This window comes from Cervus canadensis, chromosome 25 (genome assembly GCF_019320065.1).
Source record: "Cervus canadensis isolate Bull #8, Minnesota chromosome 25, ASM1932006v1, whole genome shotgun sequence".
Classification (NCBI taxonomy): Eukaryota; Metazoa; Chordata; class Mammalia; order Artiodactyla; family Cervidae; genus Cervus; species Cervus canadensis.
Window position 1 is genome coordinate 14,888,654 of NC_057410.1, and position 27,514 is coordinate 14,916,167.

General features: G+C 34.5%; 1 protein-coding gene across 14 annotated transcripts in view; it reads right to left on the bottom strand.

Moving 5' to 3' along the window:
• The window catches only part of KIF21A (kinesin family member 21A), a 174,022-nt gene that overhangs the window by 37,810 nt on the left and 108,698 nt on the right, over positions 1-27,514 (bottom strand). For 9 of the 14 annotated variants that reach the window (XM_043446801.1, XM_043446811.1, XM_043446810.1 and 6 more), the window contains exons 10-17: positions 27,255-27,318; positions 18,241-18,444; positions 13,425-13,463; positions 9,129-9,219; positions 6,849-6,966; positions 6,316-6,504; positions 5,676-5,875; positions 2,349-2,456 (exon numbers count right to left, since the gene is read on the bottom strand). In XM_043446801.1, coding sequence (XP_043302736.1) covers positions 2,349-2,456; positions 5,676-5,875; positions 6,316-6,504; positions 6,849-6,966; positions 9,129-9,219; positions 13,425-13,463; positions 18,241-18,444; positions 27,255-27,318 — 1,013 coding nt within the window. The remainder of the gene's footprint in view (positions 1-2,348; positions 2,457-5,675; positions 5,876-6,315; positions 6,505-6,848; positions 6,967-9,128; positions 9,220-13,424; positions 13,464-18,240; positions 18,445-27,254; positions 27,319-27,514) is intronic. The other 5 variants (XM_043446806.1, XM_043446807.1, XM_043446812.1 and 2 more) reach the window with 1 other exon arrangement.

The window sequence follows — 27,514 nt, forward strand, 5'->3', positions numbered from 1 at the left end:
TGGAGTTGGACTTGATCACAAACATCTCTTTTAGGACTTTAACTCTGTGATGTAACAAATAACTATGTTGTGCATCCCAAATTCAAACAGATGATTCATCTCAAGTCTATACATATTCTTATCTTATCAGATAGGAATTCATTGAGAAAAGGACTCTGTCTTATCACTGCCACATCTTGCCTATACAGTAATAGACATGGAAGAAAAGCTAATAAATCTTTTTAAATTAATGAACTATCTAAAATTAACCTATAGTTTCAAGCTTGTTACTAAATTTAATTTCAAGCTTGTTACTAAATTTAATTTCTTCATATTAAAAATCAAATCTCAAGCTCATTCATAATTTTTGTATGATGTACACATATTTGGTTCTCTAAGGGTTCAAATTGAGTATTACAAGAAACACTTTAGACAGGAGCTGAATATGCACAAAAAGCAACAAATTAAGGGGAGGAAAAAGTCTGAAACAGTAGCTTTTTATGTGATTAGCCTGAAGAGAGACATCATATGTGTGGATAAAATTCAAAAGTTCAGTCCTGGGAATTAATTGTTCAATATTGATCTCTTTATACCTCATATGCTGTTGTTGTTTAATCGTTGTGTCTAACTTAGTAATAAAGAAGTAGTTAGCATACACTGTAAGGAAATCATGCCTGTCATCCAAAAATTTCATTAAAAATGAAATAAATAGCCTAAAAGTCAAAACAACCAAAATGCCCACCCATTGAAGAATGGATTAGCAAAATGTGCTCTGTACATATAGTCATTTAAAAAAAAAATGTACTAGTGATATATGCTATAACATGGATAAACCTTCAAAATATCATACTAAATGAAAGGAGCCAGACACAAAAGGCTACATATGGTATGATTCCACATATACAAAATGTCTAGAATAGGCAAATACATAGGCAGGAAGTAGATTAGTTGCTGTCAAGAGTAAGGGAAAGAGAGAAATGGGAGTAATTGCTAATTGGTCTGGGGTTTCTTTTCGGAGTAATGAAAATGTTACGGAGTGGTGATTGTTGTACAAATTTGTGAACATACTAAATACTTGAATGGTATAATTTAAAACTGAATTTTATGGCATATGAGTTTTATTAATTTTTTAAGAAACAGGAAAAAAAGAACAGACCATATGCTAGAGTGTGCTTCTACCTGATTTCAGTAACAGCGTACTAACATAAACGAGATCTAAAATCACCAGGTATTAAAAATGATAAAATAGACTGATTATTAAAATACATTAATATCTTGGGAAAATTAATGAATACATATAAATATCATAGTCATCTGACTAACACATCTATTTTTCTATCTCATTAGTCATTTTCTAGCTCCCTAATTTCATCTTTAGCTCACAAAACAAATTTCTATTTTCTAAAATATCCTGTATATTCATGTTTTATTCAGGGAGAATTTAGAAAAAGTTGGGTGAGAAAAATGGAACAAAGGCTGGAACCTGGAACAAAGGCTGGAACCTAATTGATACTGTGGTAAAGAAGGTGATGGCTCTTTATTTTAAAAAAATAGTCATAAATAACTATATTGTCAAAAATTTGGAAAGAAAAAAATCCAATCAACTATAACCTATAATCTTAATACAATGACATTTAGCATGTTGATACGCATTTTTTAAATTTTTCTGTATTGTAAATAAGCATGCATATATAAAATGTTACTTTACAGTTAATGTTAAATCATAGTCATTTTTCATTTTACTATGCAGTTTTCAAATCCTAATTTTTAACAGATGAATAAATACACATTGAATGGAATGAATTATAATTTATTTAACTGTTACCCCTACCGTCACACATCTTAGTTGGTTTTATATTTTTCGTTACTACAAATAACCTAAAGTGAAGATTTTAACATACTGTAATATAATTTTTCTTAGTTTAAATTATTTGCTTAGTCTGAGTTCATGGAAACATAATTCTTGGGTCAAAGAATACAAAAATTTGTATAGCCCCTAGTAAAGTCTCTTCTAGTGAAGTCTGGTTATTAGTTAAGCAACATTCATAAGAATCTGTCTTTGGAACCACCTAAAAATCACTATTTTACTGCAACTACTTCCTTGGTCTCCCTAGAAATAACCACTTATTACATGCCATTTTCTTCCATCTGATCATCTAGGAAATAAGTCTCCAATAAAACTTACAGTAATATTATACTGTTTTTCATAAACTTTTATATTGAATTACTATAATCTACATACTATAATAAATGCCATATATAAAAATGCTTTATTGTCCCTCTTTTTAATAAAGTTATCAAAAAATATCTTCCATTTATTGAACAATACTATTGACGTACAGTATTTTTACATAACTGAGTCTACTCACATCTCTTTTACGTTGATCCTTTTTCAGTTGAGCAATCTCTCTGTTTCTTCTAGATTCCGTCAATCGGGCTTTTTCTTGTTCTTCTTTCATTTGTTTCATCAAGCGAACCTAAAATATCAGGTAAATATATCTACTGTGATTATCCTTTTACAATATTCATTAAATAAATCATATGCATGGAAGTATACTCTTAGGATTCTGAATACTGAGCAGGAAAAAAAGTGGAATTTTGCAACATGTTAAATGGTCAGTTCTTATATTTGTAAGATTAATGTACTTATATTTTGAATACACTTCTAACATATTAATCCAGAGAACCAATGAAGTTGCTCAGTCGTGTCCGACTCTTTGGGATCCCATGGACTGTAGCCTACTAGGTTCCCCCATCCACGGAATTTATCAGGCAAGAGTACTGGAGTAGGTTGCCATTTCCTTCTCCAGGGGATCTTCCTGACCCAGGGATCGAACCCAGGTCTCTCACACTGCAGGCAGACACTTTATCATCTGAGCTACCAGGGAAGCCATTTTTAACATATTAATACTTCTATAAAATTACTTACTGTTCTAAGCTTTTTATATTCAATGTCCAGGTGTTTTATTACTGGAATAATTTTTTGGTATTTAACTTATTATCAGTAGCTGTGTGACCTTGAACTAGTTACTTACCCACTGCAGGCTTTGGTTTTCTAATGTATAAACTGGAGGTAATATTTCTATGGGATTGGCTTCCGTTGAGAATTCAATGAGTTTATACCAACACTGTGCCTATACAGTGCCTGGCACATAGTAAGCACTTAAGTTATTTTAGCTATTTTTGCTGGCATCAGCAACTATACAACATAATAACCTAACTACTTTTTCAATCATTTCCACACTTCCTATATTAAGGAAACTATATTGATTTTCATGGCAAAATGTTAAGAATAATCTAATAGAGGAAAACAATAGAATGGGAAAGACTAGAGATTTCTTCAAGAAAATTAGAGATACCAACGAACATTTCATGCAAAGATGGGCTCAATAAAGGACAGAAATGGTAGGGACCTAACAGAAGCAGAAGAGATTAAGAGGTGGCAAGAATACACAGAAAACTGTACAAAAAAGATCTTCATGACCCAGATAATCATGATGGTGTGATCACTCACCTAGAGCCAGACATCCTGGAATGTGAAGTCAGTGGGCCTTAGGAAGCATCACTAAGAACAAAGCTAGTGGAGGTGATGGAATTCCAGCTGAGCTATTTCAAATCCTGAAAGATGATGCTGTGAAAGTGCTACACTCAATACGCCAGCAAATATGGAAAACTCAGCAGTGGCCACAGGACTGGAAAACGTCAGTTTTCATTCCAATCCCAAAGAAAGGCAATCCCAAAGAATGCTCAAACTACCGCACAATTGCACTCATCTCACACGCCAGTAAAGTAATGCTCAAAATTCTCCAAGCCAGGCTTCAGCAATATGTAAACCGTGAACTTCCAGATGTTCACGCTGGTTTTAGAAAAGGCAGAGGAACCAGAGATCAAATTGCCAACATCCACTGGATCATCGAAAAAGCAAGAGAGTTCCAGAAAAACATCTACTTCTGCTATATTGACTATGCCAAAGCCTTTGACTGTGTGGATCACAATAAACTCCGGAAAATTCTGAAAGAGATGGGAATACCAGACCACTTAACCTGCCTCCTGAGAAATCTGTATGCAGGTCAGGAAGCAACAGTTAGAACTGGACATGGAACAACAGACTGGTTCCAAATAGGAAAAGGAGTACGTCAAGGCTGTATATTGTCACCCTGCTTATTTAACTCATATGCAGAGTACATTATGAGAAACGCTGGGCTGGAGGAAGCACCAGCTGGAATCAGGATTGCCAGGAGAAATATCAATAATCTCAGATATGCAGATGGCACCACCCTTATGGCAGAAAGTGAAGAAGAACTAAAGAGCCTCTTGATAGTGAAAGAGGAGAGTGAAAAAGTTGGCTTAAAGCTCAACATTCAGAAAACTAAGATCATGGCATCTGGTCCCATCACTTCATGGCAGATAGATGGGGAAACAGTGGAAACAGTGGCTGACTTTATTTTTCTGGGCTCCAAAATCACCACAGATGGTGATTGCAGCCATGAAATTAAAAGATGTTTACTCCTTGGAAGAAAAGTTCTGACCAACCTAGATAGCACATTAAAAAGCAGAGACATTACTTCACCAACAAAGGTCCACCTAGTCAAGGCTATGGTTTTTCTAGTGGTCATGTATGGATATAAGAGTTGGACTATATCTATGGCTGATTCATATCAATGTATGACAAAACCCACTGAAAAAATAAAAAAAAAAAAAAGAGTTGGACTATAAAGAAAGCTGAGTGCTGAAAAATTTATGTTTTTGAACTGTGGTGTTGGAGAAGACTCTTGAGAATCCCTTGGACTGCAAGGAGCTCCAACCAGTCCATCCTAAAGGAGATCAGTCCTGGGTGTTCATTGGAAGGTCTGATGTTGAAGCTGAAACTCCAATACTTTGGCCACCTGATATGAAGAGCTAACTCATTGGAAAAGACCCTGATGCTGGGAAAGACTGAGGGCAGGAGGAGAAGGGGCTGACAGAGGATGAGATGGTTGGATGGCATCACCGACTCATGGCATCATCATCATGGACATGGGTTTGAGTAAACTCCGGGAGTTGGTGATGGACAGGGAGGCCTGGCGTGCTGCGATTCATGGGGTCGCAAAGAATAGGACATGACTGAGCGACTGAACTGAACTGAACTGATATTGATTTTCATGGCAAAATGTTAAGAATAATCTATTCTAAAACAAAAACAATAACAGATAAGAATTTACATACTCTCTTAGGTCAAGGGAAGAAAACTTGCAGTTTTTTATGCATGGAACGATAACCACTAAATTCAAGATAGTTGTTACCTCTAAGGGAAAGGAGACCATGATCAGGAAGGGATATATAGGAGGTTTTGTACATATCTATAATATTTAATACCTTAAACTAAATACTGAATATATTGTTCATTGTTATTATCTCTGCATTTTTCATGTTTGAAATATTTTCACTTTTGCTAATCTGTGTAAGAGTTTTAAGAAAATAAAGATAAATATCCATTAAAGTCAGAGAAGTCCTACTGACCACATGATTTTCAGTCATTTCAAAAAAAGATTCTGATAATGGATGACTGTAGTAATCAACTACTAACTGCCAAAAGGAAGTGCATCATTTCTAGGTCACAGAAAGAATACGGAACACAGAAAGAACCACGGTAATTTTTTTGGTCCCAAATGACACAAGTATTACCATCAAACATTAATTGAAAATATAATCAATACCTTAGTCTTCTTCATTTCCATCACATCCTGCTGTAATTTCTTCAATTGTTTTTCATATTGGGACTGATTTTTAAGCAACCTTGCATGCTCTTTCTGAGCTGCCTGAAGTCTCTGAAGTTCTTTATTCATGGCTTGTAGTTTCTTTTCATATTCAGACCTAACTTTTTTTGCCTTTTCTTCTGAGTAAGATTCCACTGAGCCTAAATGACCAAACAATATTTGTATTTGTTTTTGTGAGATACAGATATTTATTTTACAGATATATTATTCATGACCTTAGAGAAGAACTACCTCCCAAATACAAGCCTCAGGAGGCCAAGGTGTCTTTTAATTACTCTCTCTTTTAATATTGATTCTTATTTAACAGCTATTGAATGCTTATCTTTCTAATTTAAAAAAAGTTCCCAGCATAAATCAAGGCATTAAAACAATTAGCCACAACTTTGGGGGAAAAAAAATATTAGCCTAGACAGATATCGGCACGAAAAAACCAAAATGAATAGTAATATTTAACATAATAAGATAAATTACCATTTAATGTGACTTCTAATATAATTTTTTTCCTAGAAAGGAAGAAAAGATAAAAATCCAATGTGATAGTTTAATCTGAACTTTAATTTGAATTAAATATAATTGTTACCTAAGTTTTGAAGCACTTGGTCTCTTTCAAGCTGTGTGTCCCGAATTTTATGTTGTAGCATCATTAGCTTCTCTTCATACTGTTTTTTCAGCGTCTGCAGTCTTTTCTGGCTATTTTCTAGTTCATCAATCAGCTTTTGCTTGATTGCAATTTCACAAGTAATGTTTGCTAAGTCTGCTTGATAATTGGCTAGTATAAAGGAAAAAAATAAAAATACTGGATAGGCTATAATCAAAGCATGAAAATCATCTCTACATTCAAGTATTCACTTGGCAGCTGTAAGGAAAATATCCTGAATATACCAAAAACTAAAAAACTGGCAACAAGATAAAGAGTGTTCACATTGGTCAAGGACAAGAAATACCACTGGTTCCAAATAAAAGTGGAAGTCACATAATGACTAGCTACAATAAGAGATAAACATGAGTCTTGGAGGGCATACAAGGATGAGATGGAGAGCGCTAAGAGTTTTCTGTTATGTTTTAAACAATTTCCCAAAATAAATCTTTGTCCTTGCACCAAAGGACAAATACCTTTTTCATCTGATTCAGAATCTGATTCATCAGAGCTTTCACCCCCTTCAATGTCATCTTCTTCCTCCTCCTCTTCCTCTTCCTCATCTTCATGATCACTCACTTCTTGACTTTCTTCCTAAAATGTGATGTGTGTCCATTAATAGCACAATATTGGCAAAGTAAACTGATTACATCATTAAGAGAGACTACACAACAGAATTAGAAGAAAAAAATTTTACAATTTGTATGGAAACACAAGACCTCGAATACCCAAAGTAACCTTGAGAAAGAATAGAGCTGGAACAATCAGGCTTCCTGACTACAGAGCTACAGTCATCAAAACAGTATGGTGCTGGCATAGAAACAGACATGTAGATCAATGGAACAGGATCGGAAGTTCAGAATAAACCCACACCTACAGCCACTTAATCTATGACAAAGGAGACAAGAATATACAGTGGGGAAAAGAGAAGTTTCTTCAATAAATGGTGCTGGGCAAACTGGACTGCTGCATGTAAAAGAATGAAATTAGAACCCTCACTATCACCATACACAAATATAAATTCAAAATGGATTAAAACCTAAATGCAAGGCCAGATACTATAAAACACTTAGAGGAAAATATAGGCAAAACAACCCTTGACATAAATCACAAGATCTTTTTCAATCAACTGCCTAGACTAATGAAAACAGAAACAAAAATAAACAAATGAAACCTAACTAAACTTAAAAACTTTTGCACAACAAAGGAAACCATAAACAAAAAGACAGCCCTCAGAATGGGAGAAAATATTTGTAAATGAAGCAATTGACAAAGGATTAATCTCTAAAATATACAAAGAGCTCGTGAAGCTAAATATTAATATCAAAAATCAAACAATCCAATCAAAAATGGATGGAAGACCTAAATAGAAATTTCACCAAAGATGACATACAGAAGGTCAACAAACACATGAAAAGATGCTCAACACCATTAATTATCAGAGAAATGCAAAATCTCACACTGGTCGGAGTGACCATCTTGAAAAAAATCTACAAACAATAATGCTGGAGAAGGTGTGGAGGAAAGGGAACTCTTATTCTGTTGGTGGGAATGTAAATTGGTACAGGCACTATGGAGAGCAGTATGGAGGTTCCTTAAAAAACTAACAGTAGAGTTATCATATGACCCACCAATCCCACTCCTAAGGATATATCTGGAGAAAACCATAATTCAAAAAGATTCATGCTCCCTGTTCATTGTAACACTATATCTAATAGCCATGACATGGAAACAATCTAAATGTCCATTGACAGAGGAATGGATAAAAAAATGTGGTACATATATACAATGGAATATTACTCAGTCATAGAAAAGAACAAAATAGTACTATTTGCAGAAATATGGGTGGATCTAGAGATTGTCATATGGAGTGAAGTAAGTCAGAAAGAAAAAATGTAGTATATTAATACATCTATATGGAATTTAGAAAAATGATACAGATGAATTTATTTGTAAAGCAGAAATAGAATCACAGATGAAGAGAATAAATGTATGGTTACCAAGGAGGAGAGGAGAGGTGGGATTGATTTGGAAGATAAGGATAGACATATATATACTACTATTTATAAAACAGATAACTAATGAGAACCTACTGTATACCAAATGGAAGTCTACTCAATGATCTATGGCAACCTAAATAGGAAAGATATCTAAAAAAGAGTGGATATATGGATACATATAACTAACTCACTCTGCTGTACAGAAGAAATTAACAACATTGTAAAGCAACCACATTTCAGTAAAAAATAAAATAAAGAAAAAACAAAAAAATCAAAATCAGAATTTTTCTTTTTCCCTCATTTTGGAGTGTGCCTAGCAGTAGGATTTAATTTTGCCCCGTCTCTATTATGATACTTCACATATTAAAATCTGCAATAAAGTCTCCCTGAATAAACACAAAAAAGAGAAACTGTGTGATTATAAAGTATAAGTGCATAAAAATTTCACTTCCTGTTAAAATAAATCAATACATAATTTTAAGGTTATTTTATAATAACCTTGTCTTAAATCAAAGAGTACTTCATCTCTTAGTACTCTATTATCCCATAGAAAATGTTTTCAAAATGCACAAGACTATAATTTGCTAATATTTCATAGCTCACATTTCTGAAGAAAAGAAGTCCTCAAGGAAACAGTTTAAAATGGATGCATGATAATGGATTCTCTTTTCTACATATAAGTTAGCACAGTTATCAGCAACCAAGAATAACCTAATCCAGGGACTCAAAATTCCAGGTTCATTCTTTCATACTTACAACTTCTAATTCAATGTTTTCTCTTTCTGAAATATTCTTTTCTTCTTTCTTCTCTTGGTCAGTTTCTGTATTATCCTCTTTACCAGCCACACTTCAAAAAAAAGAAACAAAAATGTATAGTATTAAAGAGGAAAATTATTTACTTTTCTCCTTGCAGATTTTTAAAAACCATCAATTATTTCTGAAAACAAATGAGAAGAGTTCATCATTTAACAAAGAGCAAAGATATCATGTCTGATGCTTCAGAGGAAAATAGAAACTGCCATTCAACTCATAGTGTAGTGAATTTATATAATTGAAGAAAATCTTATTTTCTAGAAACACTGAGGATAGATTATACCCTGGAGCATGACACCTGATAAGACAGCTAAGAACTACTCACAGTAACATTCCATAAGCTAGAATGCAGGCAAACTAATTTCAATGGAAATTAAAAATAGTTTTGTTTTCTCATCTAAATATATAAACGTCTTCTCATCTTAATACAAAGATACAGAAACTTCATTTTTATTGATGTCCTAATACATTTAAGGATAAATCTGCCCATGGTAGGTTTGTCTCCCCTGAGTGCATCTGTCATTGTCTTCAGATTTCCCCTGGTAATAGCACCAGCTCTTTTCTCCTAGGTCATCCCTGTAGCACAGGGCTATTTTTCATAATGTTCTCACAGAAATGGATCTCCACACATCAAAACTGTCTGAAGTTCAACCTGACCGCTGATTGAACAGGAAATTTCAGAATCTGTCACAAGATTCACCAACCAAACAAAAGTCTCCTTTTCGGGATTCAGTACAACAGCTCTAACTGCATAGTGATGCCAAATAATGTTATAGCTAAACTACTTCAGCCCTAGTGTCCATGAGAAAAAGAAGACTCCACAGCAAGAAAAAATTTTAGTTAAATCACTCTGACCCTTCTTGGTTTAGCAACCATGATCAATTATGCACAGAAGTTATACTTCTGTTCGTCAGACTCATATATTTTTATCAAGCTAAATAATATTAAGAAAATGAATTTCAAATGAATCTACATGTGAACATTTTCTTCTTGAGCTTTAGTAAACTTTTAAAATCATTAAGAATAAAAAGAATACTTGAATAAAGCAATATTCTTGAAATAAAATTTCCTTAGAAATAGTTAAAAAATTTTATCAGAATATCTTTATAACAGCTATCATTTCTTTCAGATATTCTGCTACAGATAACTGCCCTAATACATGGACTTATTTTTAGCTTCTAGGCTAAAAAATTAATCTTCTGTAGGCCCTGCTATTATTATCAATCTCTAATGCTTAACTCTAGGTCCCAATTCTCAGAGACATTTTTGAACTCAGAACAAGATGAATATAAATACTTTTCCATTGAAAATTCTTAATTTTTAAAATTTTCATAATTCTTAATTTATGTTTATTTAGGTAGTTATTTCTTTAATTTCTATCTCCTACTAGACTGTTTAAGTCTCATGAGAGTAGGGATCATATCTGTTTGGCTCAGCATTACATACCCAGTACCTGTGGTATGTGCATAATAAATACACGTGAAGGATTTATTAAACATATTCATCCCTATGACTGTGCATAAGCATCTCTGCTTGGCACCTCTGCCTGAGTCTCACATACTAATTATGTTGGAGTAAAATTGTACAAATTGAAAGATGCATAAAGAGGCGTGAAATACAGCACATCTCTAGAGTGAGTAGAAACTACTAGCAAGAATATCAATTAACTGGAGAGGAATCAAGCAAGCTACAACAAGGTTCCATGAGTTTGTTAAATCACTTGTTAGAGAAAAATGCTGAACACACTTGAATGCCTATCATACATCACTTAGGATGTTGATTTTCCATCATCGTGCATTTCAAGATGGAAATACAGAAAGAAATTCCCCTTCATCCAGTCATCTGACTCAAAGGCCAGCGCCATGTACTCAAGCAGGGCTATACTTGAGATAGACCTAAGGCTTAGAGCTAGGAAAAGAGCATGTGTATGGAGATATTTCTTACTCCCTCTTCTATGCAGTTTTCCTTCCTCACCTGCAACTGTTGCAACATACAATTTTTGTTATTATCAGTTCCTTCATTACTTCAGGTTCCGGCACAAATTTCCTTTCATCCAGGTTTATAGCCATCCTACCACCTTGTTCCATATACTTGGCCTAACACACCCTCCCACTTCTTCCAAGTCACCAGAGTCCAGCTCAACAAATGTTACTTCCACTTACATATGAAATTAATTCATACATTATAAGCTGTTTGTGCCAATTCTGATGCAGAAAAATCAGCAGTAAGTTTACGTTATTAATTTACCCTATATTACTGAAAGCTTCAGCTTTTAAAGTACAATTTGGTACTTAATGATTATTATACAGCAAATAGTCAAGCTTTCCTCAATAAACTGGGGAAATTTTTTATCTAAAATAACTGTCTAAGCAGCAATGAAAAATATGTAAGTTTGTACTTTACATAGAATCAGAACCTTTGAGCTACAAGACTAGTGATCAAATGACTTAAAACCTTTGACATCTTGACAACCAACGTCAACATCTCTGTTGACAATAAAAAAAAAGAAACTTTGTCCTGGGGAAGTTTATCAACTCAAGGGGACTTAAAACCAGGTGTCATGACTCCAAGGCCAGTATTCTAGAACATTGCCTCAAAGTTCGGTTCACAGAGAGAGAAGCATCAGCTCATCCAGGAGCTTGTAAGATAAGTAGAATCTCAGGCTCCACCTCAGTTCTACTGAGTCAGAATCTTCATTTTATCAAACTCCCCAGGTTATCTACATGCACATTCATGTCTAAGAAGCCTTGTCCTAAAACACCAAATAAATCTGCTTTTGTTATCCATTAGGGATCATATAAATATTAGAAGCAAACAATGTTCATTAAGCACATTTAAAGGCCTTAACTACTTGAAGGTGGGAAAATGTTTCTATACACTACTTTAACTACACATTTTATTTTGACCTTTCAAAATGGAAAATTTTTCACATTTTATTGCCCTAATTTAATCCCAATGATAAACATAATATCCTAAATTAATTAGGTGAGTCCTAAGATGACTTATAGATAGAATTATATTCTAATTATAGAATATACTAAATTCTAGAATAAATTATAGAACTTTAGAATACAAGCTTCCCTTGTGGCTCAGCTAGTAAAGATTCTGCCTGCAATGCAGGAGATCTGGGTTTGATCCCTGGGTTGGGAAGATCCCCTGGAGAAGGGAAAGGCTAGCCACTCCTGTATTCTGGCCTGGAGAATTCCATGGACTGTATATATAGCCCATGGGATCGCAAAGAGTTGGACACAACTGAGTGAGTTTCACAGAATACAATATGTAGAATGTAATTGTGGAATGTAGATTATTAAATAACTTAAAGAAAATATAATTTTAAGGTTTCAGCTATTTAAATTAAGAGATTAGTTTAATTGTTCCAAAATAAAAGTTCTCAAAAGGCTTATTTTAAGTAAGAAAATTTATAAAGTGGTGCTTCTAAAATATTTAATATTATTTTGAAATCAGTTTATGTTAATCATTTTGATGATGTAATTAGGAGATGTTTAGTAAAATCAACAGAGAGAATTTCTAATAAGTAAAATAGTACTTGACACATGGTTAAATAATCATAGTACTAAATGAGTAAACTGCAAATTTTTATTATATTGAGAGTTCAGAAGTGTGCTTCTAAATTTTGCTCAAATATCAAATGGAAAAAAAAGGAAAAGATCCTGCTTTTGATGTTCACTTTAGATACATTTAAATAGCAAAATTTGTTTTTCTTATTCAACCTTAAATATGTCTTATAAATCTTGTCTGTAGCAAGGCCACAGTTTCCTTTTGCCTTGTTGCCATTTTAATGTTGTTTTTCTAACAAAGATACATAAAATAAGGAAGTGAAGATAAAGAGTCCACCCATAACTTAGCATGTGCTGCAACAAAATGTTAGTTCCCACCAAATTAATAATTCTGTCTATTCACAAGTTTCCAAAAGATATATTCTAAAAGTTTAATGGTGGGGTTCTTGGGTCATTTTTAGCCATCAAAATTATAATAGTCTATACTAAACTCACATGAAATTGCCTGAATTTTAATTCATATAACTGGCGTGGGTTTTTTCTCAAAAAGTAGTTTTTATATTTTCAGTGTTTTTGTTAATTTTATAAAATCATCATTATTTTTAGGAACACCAAGTTAATATAGTCTGAAATAATCTATAATTCTACAACACATATCCTTGTGAATGGCAACTAAGTATTTAAATGACATTTTAATAAAAAACCTGGGAAATATTCCAACCTTCTTTCTTCTCGACTGCTTTCCTCAAGTTTCTGTAGCCTTCAAAATCACGAGGCACAGTATTGGAAGGCCAAGCCAATGAAGGACAAACCAGACAGTAAAAAGCGAAAGTGATAAGAAGGTAAAAATGATACATGAGCTTGAAGACTTTAAAATAAATTTTAAAAGATATCATCAAAGGACAATACACAGTAAAAAGGCAATACATTTTGTATAAATAAAAAGTAAGTAGAAAAACAAGCAGCATTATATCTAAGAAGAGTATATAGACTAGCAGTTGAAATTACTCAGCAATAAAATGTACATTCTCAATGTATGAAGCTGATAAATAGTACGAGTATTTGGATGCCATTGCTTTTCTTAACCTGAAATGGATCAAAGTTCTCAGCTTCCAAAAAAAAAAAAAAAAAAGCTCACTTTCAATGATATCATCTTCTTTTTAAACCTTTACAAAAGACTTTTCTATGGCATCATTTAAAGAGCTTCAAAAAGTAATGCCTTTATACCATATTTTGAAAATACCATTAATACTATATACTAGGATACTAATTTTTAAACTTGTTTTATATTTTAATATACTACACATGAACATCACTAAAAATTCTATTTCAGAATTATATATGAAATGGTATTATGGTCAAATGAATATGATTATGATATCAGTGGAAAATTATAATTTTATTAACTGAAATTAATATCACTGTACTAATTACTAGACCATCAAAAGGTTATATCTAAGGCAAAGGCAGCAATGAAATGGGAAATGTAGTACTTTTCATTAGTAAGATTATTTTTTAACCAGAAAACTATGAGAAAAACTATAAATATTTATTTAAAAGTGTGAAGTTTAAAGAATATTCAATACACAGAATTGGGAATCTTTACTCAATGGAATGTACTGAATACCCATTCTCTCTCATACAGGCAAAAAGACAGAGATAGATGTGCTAGGCTCTGATTAAGCATATAGCAATCTTTACATAGTATATTTCTGCCTGCAATTCCAAAAATACTTTTCAGAATCATCAATATTTTTAAATAAATAGGTGGAGTCTTAGTAATGCATCATTTCATCAAGGCATTTCTCATTTTAATTTTATAATGTGATTTTAATTCACAGGTCTGTGATTGTTTTCACAATCAACTTATAAACTGCTATTGCAAGAAGAGACTAGCAATCTTTCTGAGAAAAAAAAATTGCAGAGTGATATTCATCAGGGTTCAAAATGTCCAGTATAATGGCTGAAAAAGGGAAAGAAAAGCCATTGCTCTCTAGAGTTTCTAGAGTTTCAACCTGACACCACTAAATACAAACATAATGCAGTCTGATGAATGAGTGAATTTTTTATTGATATAATGCAAACCATTTAAAGCTAGATATCCAAAATATGGGGATTACTGTGTGAAAGGCAAATTTTATTTATCCATACACACAAAAAAAAGCAAAAAAAAAAATCTAACTTAGGCTTATACTGATCATAATGAGCTATAATGGCTCAAAGAATATGGTTCCCTAGCATACAGCCCTAATTTTCTATTTTCAGCATGAAGAAATTTTGTTTACCTTACACAGGAGAGCTATATTAAAACACATGGATGATGTGAGCTAATAAACAGGTAAACTTTAGATGCCTTCCCAGTTGCTTCTTTAAAAAAAAAAAAAAACAAAACACTGCAATCAATAGTTTCAAAAAACAGTAGAGGGGCAGAGACATAAACTAATAATCTGATAATTCTCTATAATTTAAAGGAGTACGGTCTTTATTTCATTTAGTTCCATTATTATGTTTCTTGAAAGTTAAATGGGGTGGGGGGCCTGTGACAAATCTTGCTAACCATTCTAACATTTGTATAACTAAAAAATAAAAACAGGCAATGTTGTCAATTCAATTATTCTTCCTTACCTGCTTACTATCTACACTTGGATTATTTTACAGTTCAATAGAAAATAAGCACAGAAAGGCAGAAAAGCCAACCTTTAAACCACACACATTAACAATTGGTTGTAGTTTAGATAAAAACTTGGATGCAGAAGAGGGTGAAACATTCACATAAAATATGATTTGGGGCATACTCCTTGAAAACAAACATAGCTTCTGACTTAAAAATGATATAGTCACCATTCTTCCAACCAACATTTACAGCGTCAGAGGCCCTGTAGTAACTACAACCAAATGCTAACGACACAAAACAAAGGAAATTACAAGACATGGAGCTTCTAAAACATTTGCAGATTCAGTGGGAGAAATGAAAGCAGCTATGAGAACTGGGACAGCTGAGCAAAACTGAACCCAAAGGCCAAACTCCAGATAGGTTTTGGAAACTCTCAGCCAAAAAGAGGTGTGATAAAAAAAAAAAAAAAAAAAACTGCCCTACACCATTTAATTTTTTTTTCCTCAAGAGATTGCTGCCCACATTTTCAATAGTTGGATTAATGCTTTCTCTTTCAAAATTACGAAACTCCCTAGAGGAATCTTATTAGTTAGAAGTCATTTCCACTGGCATGAGTTCCTTTAGTCAGATGGCTTTGTTTCCAACTTTGAATTTAAGGAGATGAGAGAAGTAGATGATTTTGAAATTGGGAGTGCTTTGGTCTAGGGAAGAATTACATGAGAACTGACCTCATAAGGGAGGAATGAATCAAGGCACCATTGGGACACAGGAGGTCAGTAAGTAGGAATAAGAGAGACTGGCTAAGGCAGAAATTCATTTTTTCCCTCTGCTACTTTCCTTTTCCTATTCCCTTTTGAATTGCTCGTATTATACTATAAAATGAATAAATATCGTTTTATGTGTATGAGTTAGGAAATCTGGACATTATACATTTGTAACAATTTCTAGAGAAAAATTAGTTCTATGTTGCAAACAATTTTAAATGGAACTCACTGTATATGCAAAGTTGAGGTAGCACCAAATCTTGCAATGCTCTATTTGATAAATAAATATGCAGCATGTAAGACAACTCAATCAGAATCAATACATCTCAACAGGACCTACTGCCTCCAAAGAGTTCCTACAGAGACTAATCACTAATTTCAGTAAAGCTGCTATCATTCTAAACATTTCTGGACCTCTTTGTTTATTATTTTTGTTTCAACTGTAACAAAAGACCTGTTAGCTAAAATGAGAGCTTACTAACATTTTTAAAATAAGAATTTATATTACATATGCATACAGCTAAAAGTTATTGGTCATAAATGAAATGTTTTATCAAACTGACTAAAATAGTAATATTTATCAATCAAAAAGCTTACAACTTTGCATTGTTACAAAAATAACCTGCATCAGAGGTATTAATTTATGGTACCTATGATCACAATAAAAATGTCAAAAGAGCCTAGGTTTCTAATGGGATCCCTATTAATTATTATTCATACCCAGCAGGTGACTATGGTAACATCTCTAAATTTACCTCAAAAGGAAAGAGCAGAATCAACTCATGACCTTGAGAAATATATCCTTGCTTACTGTTCGTGAACCCAAACTACCTACACCTTTAAAAACAAGTCATACCATTTCACATTTTGACCAACTACACAACTGAATTTTACAAATAAATGATAAGTTATATGCAAAGGTCTCATTTTCATTTCCACAGTATGTTGAGTCACACCAGTTTTGATAATTCTGTGAACACTATTACAGTTTTAAGTGCCCTACATAAAAACTAATCATTATATATTTCTAATGCTGCCATAATCAACCACTCATGAGCAATACCTATTAAGACATTAGGATCTCAAGGATGCAATTGCAATTACAATGCTCCTAAGACCATGGATGTGCAATTCCTGGTTTTAATTATTCTAATAATCCCTTCTTAACTCAAAGATACACAGCAGAATTAATTCTGAGAGTTTGAACCTTTAACAACTTTAGTCAACAGATTATTCAAGGAAGATATGCCTGGTTGCCAAAATAAATGTCTAAATAAACAGAGCAAAGTAGCACTAGATTAAATGTCAATAATAATTCTACAAAGTGCACTTCCATAACAAGCTATTTAACAAATAAGACATCCTATTCCCCGTTGGAATATCTAGCCAAAAATGCTTAAAATTAATTTGACCAGCATGTTTAAAATATATTCTACGTAAGTAATTGACTGCACCATAGAATCAATATGTAAACATGTACACAATTTATGAGGTCTTAACCACTCACACATTATAAGTGGTTATATTTTAATTTTCCTCCTCTTCTTTGCATCCAGTTGATTTCAGAGGGAGATACTACCAGGATGCAAGGGAAAGGAAGCTTAGAACAGTGGTGAAAAGCTGAGTAACTCCTTGTTGGGAGAGTCAGAAAGTCTGAAATAACATAAATATCTCTGACATAACCAAATTAGAGGTCCTGCTGAAAATACTTAAGAGACCAAATGACATTAAATGACAGCCTGATGAATTAATTTAGCCTTTAGTTGAACTAATCTAGACAGGAAGCAGAATATATCATAGAGACTATTTGACTGCATTAGAAAATGGAAAAAATGAAAATACTGAGTAATGATAGAATCAGCTTTGCAGAAAAGATGAATGGAATGCAAAGGCAGCTATTTGAAGAAATAATAAAATAATTTCTAATAGTAATTTTACCTTGCCATAGTCTAAATAAAATTCATTATGTATTATTGTAATTAAATTAATTTTTTACATATAAGGAAGAGATAAATCTTTAAAAGTATATACTTATAATCTATGTTAAATGACATTTCATTTTTTAATATGAGGTTATATATACTCATTGCAACTGCAAATTAAAATATCATAAAAGTGAGAATAATAAGATTCATATAAAAGTGATTTTATAACACTACCTTTTTTTCTTCTTCTTTTCTTTTCTTTTCAGCTTCTCTAAATCTTTCTTAGCTAGGTCTATAATCTCAATGGTCTCTTTATCTGAGGATATTATAGTAGGGGAGAAAGCTGATGATCCGCTGAAATATGGTGATCTTGATGTGGCTCTTGTCAAGTTTTTTCGAAGATTCTCATTCACTGCTTCACTTTCTAATAATTTTGCCCTAGTGAATAAACATACATTTCAGTTGTAAACATTTTATTACTGTGGTACATAATACATAACATAAAATTTACCTCTCTGTCACTTAAGTGTACATTTCTACCACACAAAGTACATCCATACTATTGTACAACCACTTCTACCATCTACCTTCAGAACTTTTCCATCTTCTCCAACTGAAACTCTGTACCCATCTTATAAAATACACTATAACTTCTCATTCCCCTCTCCTCCCAGTCCCCAGAAACTACTATTCTACCTTTTATCTTTGCAAACTGGACAACTCTAGGAATAAATGGAGAACACATTAAATGAGTTGTTTTGCAAGCTAAAACATTTCCCAAAACGTATTTCAACACTGCTACAAAGTACAGTTTTTTTTAACAAATGTGTTCGCAAACATTAGTGTTTGAGATATTTTTTAAGTTTTCCTGATTAAATAATTATAAATTTGAAGTAACATTCTGTGCTCAAAAGGGCCAGTGATAATTAGACTACTTGCATTCTGGCCAATAGACACTCGTTATTCTGGCTTTGTAAACTCATCCTTTAAACTTAAAATGTACAAGCAGCATGCTTCCCTTCCTTCCATTCCTTATTCATCATACTATAATAACATTTCCAAAGAGTTAGTCAAACATACCCCTAACTGGCTGAAAGATATCTGGTTCCTGAATATGGTAAGGGAAAAGACAAAATCACCAAGGAAACCTGAGTCTGATAACTGAAAACATTCTTTTGTTTGTTCAAGTGATCCTCACAATGACAGAAGAATAATGCATGTGCTGTTAGTAACACACAAAAACACTGAATGATGAGATCCTAAAAGAGCCTTGATTCTTGAGATTACAAGGGATTCAGAGACTCCTCTAGGCCAGTTCCTTAAGTCCATTTTAATTTAAATCATCATGAACACGATTAACTACCTCAATATAATACATTTCCCAGGTCAATTTGGCACAAGGGTGACTGGCATGCTAAGTCGCTTCGGTCATGTCCAACTCTGTGAGACCCTATGGACTGTAGCCCATCAGGCTCCTCTGTCCAGGGGATTCTTCAGGCAAGAATACTGGAGTGGGTGCCATGCCCATCTCCAGGGGATCTTTCCAATCCGGGGATAGAACCCACATCTCTTATGTCTCCTGCATTGCCAGGCAGGTTCTTTACCACTAGCATCACCTGGGAAGGCCAAGAGTGATTGAGGCAGAGCTATAAGGAGAAAATGCTACCCACTAGTACTACTTTTCACTTTTATGCACTGGAGAAGGAAATGGCAACCCACTCCAGTGTTCTTGCCTGGAGAATCCCAGGGATGGGGTCGCACAGAGTCGGACACGACTGAAGTGACTTAGCAGTAGCAGCAGTACTACCTATTACTACTAGCATGCACTCATCTCTGTTTCAAAACTATATGACTATGTACTTTTGCATAAGTTCAAATGTTTCAGAGGAAGATGCTAGATTATTTGCAGCTACTGAGCTCTAGAAGACACAGTCAGCTCTGTGTTTTTTCACTGTCTACCAAAATTGTTCCTGACACCGCTGAAATCAGCTAGAGACAGAATATACACAAATCAGTAAATATATTTTATGTGTCCTATACATTCTTTAATGAAATTGTTTTACTTTATATCCAGTGTCGCAACAGCTACAATGTTTTAAAAATGTTAAATAGCTTAAAATTTAAATGTTTAAAATTGTTAAATGTACATACTTCTAAGTTAAATGATTTCAAAGTCAGTTTAAAGAAAATTCTGAATATAATGCTGTTATCTTTTAATAAGAATAGTATTAATATTATTAATAATGATAAGCTTATTATCATTAGCTTAATGATAAAAACTCAAAGTCAAAATTTACACTTTTTCATATTTTCAATATCTAGCTAGAGCCTGAGTACAAAATAATGAATGCTAAGAATGATTGAAAATACAAATTAAGTATCAATAATGACCTGCTTTTAACTGGCTCATTTATATAATAATCAGATAATCTGTTTATTAGTACCAGATTTTAACAGTTTGCATTTGGGAAGGGCATATTTTTAATGCTTCAGTCCTGGTGCTAATAAAGGCTGAAACCCTTAGGGCTCACCTCCAACTCCACTAACCCCACACCACACTCTTGCTTTTTGTGAGGGCTATAGAGATAACATCTCTCTCTTTGCAATTTCTTCTCTTTCCACTCACCCACTCACACATTTGTTATTGTCTGCATTTCATTAAATTGGAGACCAATCAGTGAGGCATAAGGAGAAGTACACAGGAAAACTGACGGTTCCATCTCAGCTTTTTCACTCACTGAACCCTAGAAGATGATGCTATTAAAGCTTCCACTTTTTCTTCCATAAAAGAGATGAAAATATATACTTCTCTAGCATAGTTATGAGGATGATACACAATGAATTTAAAATTTATCTAGGAATATTTTAACAAATAGTAACTATTATTGAAAAGTTGAAAAAATATAATTATCTAATTGCCGGTGTTTAGTTAAATAAATTACAACCATGAGATAGTACTCATGGAGTCCTGCAAAACTCATGTTAGAAAAAATATTTAATAGCACTTTAAAATGCTCCTAACATCTTATTATATTTCAAAGAATAGATAGCAAAGCAATATATACAATGTGATAAAAATTTTACAAAAGTATGCACTGAAAAAAAATATTCTTTTGAGATATACAAAAATGTTAACATCATTTCTTAGAATGATGACTCTGGATGATTTTAACTTTTTTAATACTTTCCTATATTTTCAGAAATTTCTACAAAAACTTTAAACCTCAGAAAACTAGGATTAATTAGTGACTATTATCATTTCACAACAAATAATGTGATGTATAAGTTTATTAAAAGGTAACCAGTTACTATTTTATAATTAAAATGATAAGACTTAAAATATAAACATTCCTATATGGGGTAATACATTGACATAATTTGCATTAAGCAGCTGTGAATGAATGCCTTCCTAAGAGAAATTATTGATTAAAATATGGATTAGAGTAGAATTTGGTAGATAAAAACACAATGTGAGAACTAATAACTAGATAATAATAACATGTTAGACCTTTATAGCATTTTTCAATTTAAAATTTTATACATCCTGTCCTTTTATCAGAGCCCCATAATAATTCTTTCCTCTTCATGAATCACAGTTTTTTCATGGCAAAGGGGCTTGTGTAATTCAATGAAGCAATGAGCCATGTTGTGCAGGGCCACCCAAGAAGCACGGTTCATAGTTCATGGCTCAAAGTGGTCAACTGGAGAAGGGAATGACAAGTGGTGGTTTAGTCACTAAGTCTGACTCTTTTGGACCCCATTGACTGTTGCTCACCAGGCCACTCTGTCCATCAGATTTTCCAGTCAAGAATACCGGAGTGGATTGCAATTTCCCTCTCCAAGGAATCTTCTCCACCCAGGGATCAAACCTGGGTCTCCCGCACTGCAGGGAGATTCTCTACCAACTGAGCCTCCAGAGAATGGCAGACCACTCCAGTATTCTTGCCACAGGAACCCCACAAACAGTGTGATAAGGCAAAAAGACATCACACTGGAAGATGAGCCTCCCAGGTCAGAGGGAGGCCAGTGAGGTACTGGGGAAGAGCAGAGGGCAATTACTAATAGCTCCAGAAAGAATGAAGAGGCAGGGCCAAAGTAGAAATGATGCACAGTTGTGAATGTGTCTGGTGGTGAAAGTAAAGTCCAATGCTATAAAGAACAATATTGCGTAGGAACCAGGAATGTTAGGTCTATGAATTAAGGTAAATTGGATGTGGTCAAGCAGGAGATGGGAAGAGTGAACATCAATATCTTAGGAATCAGTGAACTAATATGGATGGGAATGGGTGAATTTAATTCAGATGACCATTATCTTTATACTGTGGGCAAGAATTCTTCAGAAGAAATAGAGTACCCCTCATAGTCAACATAAGCATCTGAAATGCAGTACTTGGGTGCAGTTTCAAAAACGACAGAATGATCTCGGTTCATCTCCAAGGCAAATCATTCAAAATCACAATAATCCAAGTCTATGATCCAACCACTGATGCTGAAGCAGCAGCAGTTGAATGGTTCTATGAAGACCTATAAGGCATTCTATAACTAAAACTAAAAAAGAGATGTCCTTTTCATCAAAGAGTACTGGAATGCAAATGTAAGAAGTCAAGAGATACCTGAAGTAACAGGCAAGTTTGGCCTCGGAGTACAAAATGAAACAGGGCAAAGGCTAACAGAGTTTTGTTAAGATAACATGCTAGTCATAGCAAACATCCCCTTCCAACAACACAAGAGACTACTCGACACATGGACATCACCAAATGGTCAATACTGAAATCAGACTGATTATATTCCTTGCAGCTGAAGATGGAAAAGCTCTATATAGTCAGCAAAAACAAGGCCTGGAGCTGACTGTGGCTCAGATCATCAGCTCTTATTGCAAAATTCAGGCTTAAATTGAAGAAAGTGGGGAAAACCACTAGGCCGTTCAGGTGTGACCTAAATCAAATCCCTTATGATTACACAGTGGAAGTGATGAATAGATTCAAGGGATTAGATCTGGCAGACTGAGTGCCTAAAGAACTACCGTTCATAGTACTGGACAGGAGGCAGTAACCAAAACCATCCCAAAGAAAAAGAAATGCAAGAAAATAAAGTGGTGTCTGCAGAAGCTTTACACATAGCTGAGGAAAGAAGAGAAGCAAAAAGCAAGGGAGAAAGATATACCCAGCTGAATGTAGAGTTTGAGAGTGGCAAGGAGAGTTAAGAATGCTTTCTTAACTGAACAGTGTAAAGGAGTGGAGGAAGACAATAGGATGGGCAAGTCTAGATACATCTTCAAGAAAATGGGAGATAAAAAGGGAACATTTCACACAAAGATGTGTAAAATAAAAGATAAAAATGTTAAGGACATGAAAGAACAGAAGAGATTAAAAAGAGGTGGCAAGAATACATAGAAGAACTACACAAAGTACCTGGCTGGATGAATCACAAGCTGGAGTCAAGACTGCCAGGAGAAATATCAATAAACTCAGATATGCAGATGAGATGATACCACTCTAATGGCAAAAAGGAAAGAGGAACTAAAGAGCCTCTTTATGAAAGTGAAAGAAGAGAGTGAAAAAGCTGGCTTAAAACTCAACATTCAAAAAACTAAGATCATGGCATCTGGTCCCATGACTTCACAGCAAATAGAAGAGGAAAAAGTGGAAGCAGTGACAGATTTTATTATCTTGGGCTCCAGAGTCACTGCAGATGGTGACTGCAGCCATGAAATTAAAAGATGCTTGCTCCTTAGAAGAAAAGCTATGACAAATCTTGACAGCATATTGAAAAGCAAAGACATCACTTTGCCAACAAAGTTGCAAAGTTCCATATTGTCAATGCTATAGTCTTTCCAGTAGTCATGTATGGATATGACAGCTGGACCATAAAGAGGGCTGACAGTTGAAGAAGTGATGCCTTTGAATTAAGGTGCTGGAGAAGACCCTTGATCATCCCTTGGACTGCAAGGAGGTCAGACCAATCAATCCCAAAGGAAAGCAACCCTGATTATTCACTAGAAGGACTGCTGCTAACGTTGAAGTTCCAATACTTTGGCCACCTGATTCAAAGAGCCGACTCACTGGAAAAGACCCTGATACTGGGAAAGATTGAAGATAAAGGAGAAGGGGGCAACAGAACATGAGATGGCTAGATAGTATCACCAACTCAAAGGACATGAATCTGAGCAACCTCTGGGAGACAGTGAAGGACAGGGAAGCCTGGCAAGCTGTAGTCGATGGGGTTGAAAAGAGTTGAAAATGACCTAGTGACTGAACAACAATAACAACAAAAATTCTTTGACACTAGTGGGCATTATCTCATTTTTACAGATGAACACTAAAGATCAAAGATGTTAGGTAATTTGTCCAAGTTCATATATTTAATAAACAGAAGCTTAAAATTTTCAATCCAGGTAACTCAATTTAAATTCAAAGTGTATGGTGGGAGGGGGGAACAGGATGGGGAACACATGTAAATCCATGGCTGATTCAGGTCAATGTATGACAAAAACCACTACAATACTGTAAAGTAATTAGCCTCCAACTAATAAAAATAAATGGAAAAAACAAAACAAAACAAAAAAGTTACATATAATTTTATGTTTAAAAAATAAATAAATAAATTCAAAGCTTATTTAAGTTTATTCCATATGTAAGTTACACTTACATGACAAATTACAGTCCTGAGATTGTAGAAGAATACCCCTTATAAGTGGGACAAACTGAATTAAAGAGCCATCAAATAAAAGTTGGGAAAGTGGAATAAACTCTTAACCCATATCACAAAAGATTTGATCACCAACTGAACTCAAGGCCTAAGAGTCATCATTGTTCTCTAGATGACTTGGGGAATAGTCTTAACTCAAGAACTTAAAGAAAAAAAGATATAAGATGCTTCTGTTAGCTACTAGAAGGAACATAAATGATTTAGTCAGTTTTCTAGGAAATAGTGACACTAATCAAGCCATTCATCAAACAGTGAGATCAAGCTTAGATCCAGTCTTAGAATAGCAGGATGGAAGAGAGGAAATGCAGCCCAAGAACCAGAGTATGGATCAGCCTAACAACTGACCAATGCCAAGAAAATGAAAAAAGATAAAAAGAAGCACATAGGAGCAGAAAAAGTCTTTAGGAACTAAAAGAGATTAGTTTTGCAGAAGGAATGGTAAAAACGGACTCTAAAGAGTCAGGAAGGACTGGTCAGAGAACAACTTTTTGGCAGTGGGCAGGAAAGATCACTGCCAATGCAAGATGGAAATTACAAGCCCAGGTTGGGTTGCTGAACAGAACTATAACCTGAGGCCCCAAAGTTCTCCATCAAAAAGTTAAAGTTTGGAAATATACAAACAGAATAAATTCAAACTCAACATTCAAAAAACTAAGATCATGGCATCTAGTCCCATCACTTCATGGCAAATGGGTGGGGGAAAAAAAGGAAACAGTAAGAGACTTTATTTTCTTGAGCTCCAAAATCACTGCAGACAGTGACTGCAGCCATGAAATTAAAAGACACTTGCTCCTTGGAAGAAAAGCTATGACAAACCGAGGCGGTGTTATAAAATTTAGCAGAGACATAACTTTGCTGACAAAGGTCCATATAATTAATGTTATGGTTTTTCTAGTAGTCATGTATCGATGTGAGGGTCTGAAGGCTGAGCACCAAAGAACTGATGCTTTCCAACTGTGGTGCTGGAGAAGACTCTTGAGAGTCCCTTGGACAGCAAGGAGATCAAGCCAGTCAATCCTAAAGGAAGTCAACGCTGAATATTCATTGGAAGGATTGATGCTAAAGCTCCAATACTTTGGCCAACTGATGCGAAGAGTCAACGAACTGCAAAGGACCCTGATGCTGGGAAGATTGAGGGCAAGAGGAGAAGGTGGTGACAGAGGATGAGATGGCTGGATGGCATCATCACCTCAATATGAGTTTGAGCAAACTCCAAGAGATAGTGAAGGACTCCACAGGGTCGCAAAGAGTCAGACATAACTGAGTGAACAACAACAATTTGAATATCTTTATTGCTACATCAGATGTTTTCTCATCAACTTTTACTTTTTGAAGCATTTAAGGGATCTGGTGTGCCTTATGGAGGCAGAAACAGTAGAAGAACTACTCATCTCTGTTTAAGTATCTCTAAAATAGCCACAGAAAGAGAAAGGGAAAGAGAACACAAACACAAGATAGAGAATTGTTAGGGTAGCTGTGAGAGCCGATCTTTCACTTGGTTATTTTCTGCATATGGATAGCAGAAGTGAGTTCTGAGTTAGTTAGATGCTCCCGATGGAGCTGACTGCAGTTTTACTTCAAGAGAAAGCAGCTCAGCCAACAGGGCAAATCATGGAACCTGAAAATATTACAGAGATAATTAGTGTTCTTGATCATCTTTCTGACCTTTATTCTCACAATCTGTGCTCAGTGGCCCCCTCCACATTCCCACAATAGGTGTGGGTGTCCCATTTACAAATTCTGCTCATCCCATTTACTACATGTGACTATTTATATAAGTTGACCCACCTAGGCTGTGAACTCCTTGTTTATGTCATACTTGTTCAATCCATGGCATGATGCTTGGCCTACCAGGATATTTGCTGTATGTTTGTGAAATGTGAGTGATGAATGAGCTTTATATGTACCAGGGGCAGGCAAATTATAGGGATGCAATAACTCACTCAGACTGCTGGGGAAGTATAAAGGAACAGGAGTAATGGAAGATTTTAAAAATTAGGGATGACTTATTGATATTGAGCATTCCCAGATGGAGGGTGAGGAGCACAAGGAGGCAACTCCATTGACATCAATTATGCCTATCCTTATATGAGGTTTGGTAAGTTTCCAATTAAGGGTATAACAACTAGAGCAGTAGAAGAACACAGGAAGATAATGTGAGAAGAAGAAAGTAGTTTGTGACATTATATTCCCATATGTTTCATTATAGGCAAGTACCTTCCCCTAAAGTTAACCTGACCAAAGAGCTGAATATCACTGTGAATAGTTACAACCCTATGGAATGTAGCCAGCAAGGCTCCTCTGTCCATGAGTTTCCCCAGGCAAGAATACCGGAGTGGGTTGCCGTGCCCTCCTCCAAAGGATCTTCCCGATCCAGGGATCAAACCCACTTCTCACGTCTCCTGCAGTGGCGGGCGGGTTATTACCAGCACCACCTGGGAAGCCCTATACAAAATAAGCCCAACAAATAAATAGTAGCAATAATACCTCACTGCAAAAACCAAATATGTGCATTATATATGGCAGAATATAAATTATACCTGAGATCTTCAATTTCTTTAATGTAATTATGAATCATATTACTAATCTCCTCATTCCCTTCACCTGCAAGAAAAAATAAGGAAAGGGGGAAAGAATAAACTGGGAGATGGACATTGACATATATACATACACTGCTATATTTAAAAATAGATAATAAGAACCTACTGTAGAGCACAAGGAACTCTACTCAGGTCTCCGTAATGACCTATACAGGAAAAAAATCTAAAAATGAGGGAATATATGTATATGTGTAACATTC